Genomic DNA, 1,166 nt, shown 5'->3' on the forward strand with positions numbered 1-1,166 from the left:
AACTCTTGACCCCAAGTCTCCTTGATCTTTCATTGTTTCCAGTTATCTTCTCTGTTCTTTTTAACCTCAGTTCTCTCAGCATCCAGTGACAAGAGACTGTATATGGGCGAGATTCAGTGAAAATACGAGTGGAAAACTACAAGGTTGCTTGAGTTGAGACCTCCAACTGCATAAGTGGCGTCACACGTTACCCAGGCTAGCATCCTCCCTTCAGATGACCAGATGACCATCACTAGGAGAAACAGAGGAGGCAGTGGCCATATTCCAAAAACCACTTCTATCCCATTTCACCAGGATGATTAAAGCAAGCGCCCAGTGGCCTCTAAAAACCACCTGCCAGATTTCAGGGACTTTTTTTTTTAATATGTTTTCTTCAAAGGGACAAATATTGATTGGTTTGTTTTCCTGTTTTCTAATCCAGGCTGAAGACAGAATATGACATATTTGTTGGTTGGGACTTTTTTTTTTTTATTCAATACCTGACTTGTATGATATGTTCTTTCTGTGTTTCTCTGAATCATTTTGTATTAAAAGCCAAATAGATGTCTTTTTACAAGAGCCATGAGGATTGGATTTATTGCTGTCTTTTCTTTAAGGCTTGATTGCTATAAATTAGAGTGGGGCATGACATGGCCAAGTAATACAATACATTTAAATTTACAAGAAGCTGTTTGCTTGTTTTTTTTCCCCCTTCTCTATGTTTTTAGGTTTACTCCCATGAAAATGACAAAGTAATTACGTATCAGTAACAAATACTTTTTTCCTCCTAGAAGCAGAGCAGCCAAGAGGTGATAAAGTCTAAAAGAACCTGATTCTTATTTACTTGAACACAGTCTTTAATGAAAAGAGTCTGTGTCTACTCTGCCTCCTGCCAAAAGCACTTTTCTGAGCCATAGTTCCCATACTCAGACTCCTAAAGTGGGCAGATTTGGGGCAGTCTCAGCTGGTAGAAATGACATTGGATAGTATGCTGCAGCAAACTCAAATGGAATATGAGAATGTTTTAGTAGAACTTGGCCATGGTGTTATTTTGAGACTTTTTTTATGATTCTGCTTACCTGTCTGTCTTTTCATAAACTGGCAGAGACATTAAGGAATACTGTTAGTTGTCCTCTACCACTAAGACAGGGTACTGTCTCCCTGAATCACTAGCTAACTGTATCCAG

The 1,166-nt window shown here is 38.9% G+C and overlaps 1 protein-coding gene across 1 annotated transcript in view; it reads left to right on the plus strand.

The window, feature by feature from the left end:
• The window catches only part of SNRNP40 (small nuclear ribonucleoprotein U5 subunit 40), a 35,036-nt gene extending 34,419 nt beyond the window's left edge, over nucleotides 1–617 (plus strand). Inside the window, exon 10 of the mRNA XM_003800757.3 lies at nucleotides 71–617. Coding sequence (XP_003800805.1) covers nucleotides 71–120 — 50 coding nt within the window. The 3' untranslated portion in view covers nucleotides 121–617. The remainder of the gene's footprint in view (nucleotides 1–70) is intronic.
• The last annotated feature ends 549 nt before the right edge of the window (nucleotides 618–1,166 follow it).

The sequence above is a fragment of the Otolemur garnettii genome, unplaced genomic scaffold, assembly GCF_000181295.1.
Source record: "Otolemur garnettii isolate 467f Iridium unplaced genomic scaffold, OtoGar3 scaffold00184, whole genome shotgun sequence".
In the NCBI taxonomy this organism is placed as follows: domain Eukaryota; kingdom Metazoa; phylum Chordata; class Mammalia; order Primates; family Galagidae; genus Otolemur; species Otolemur garnettii.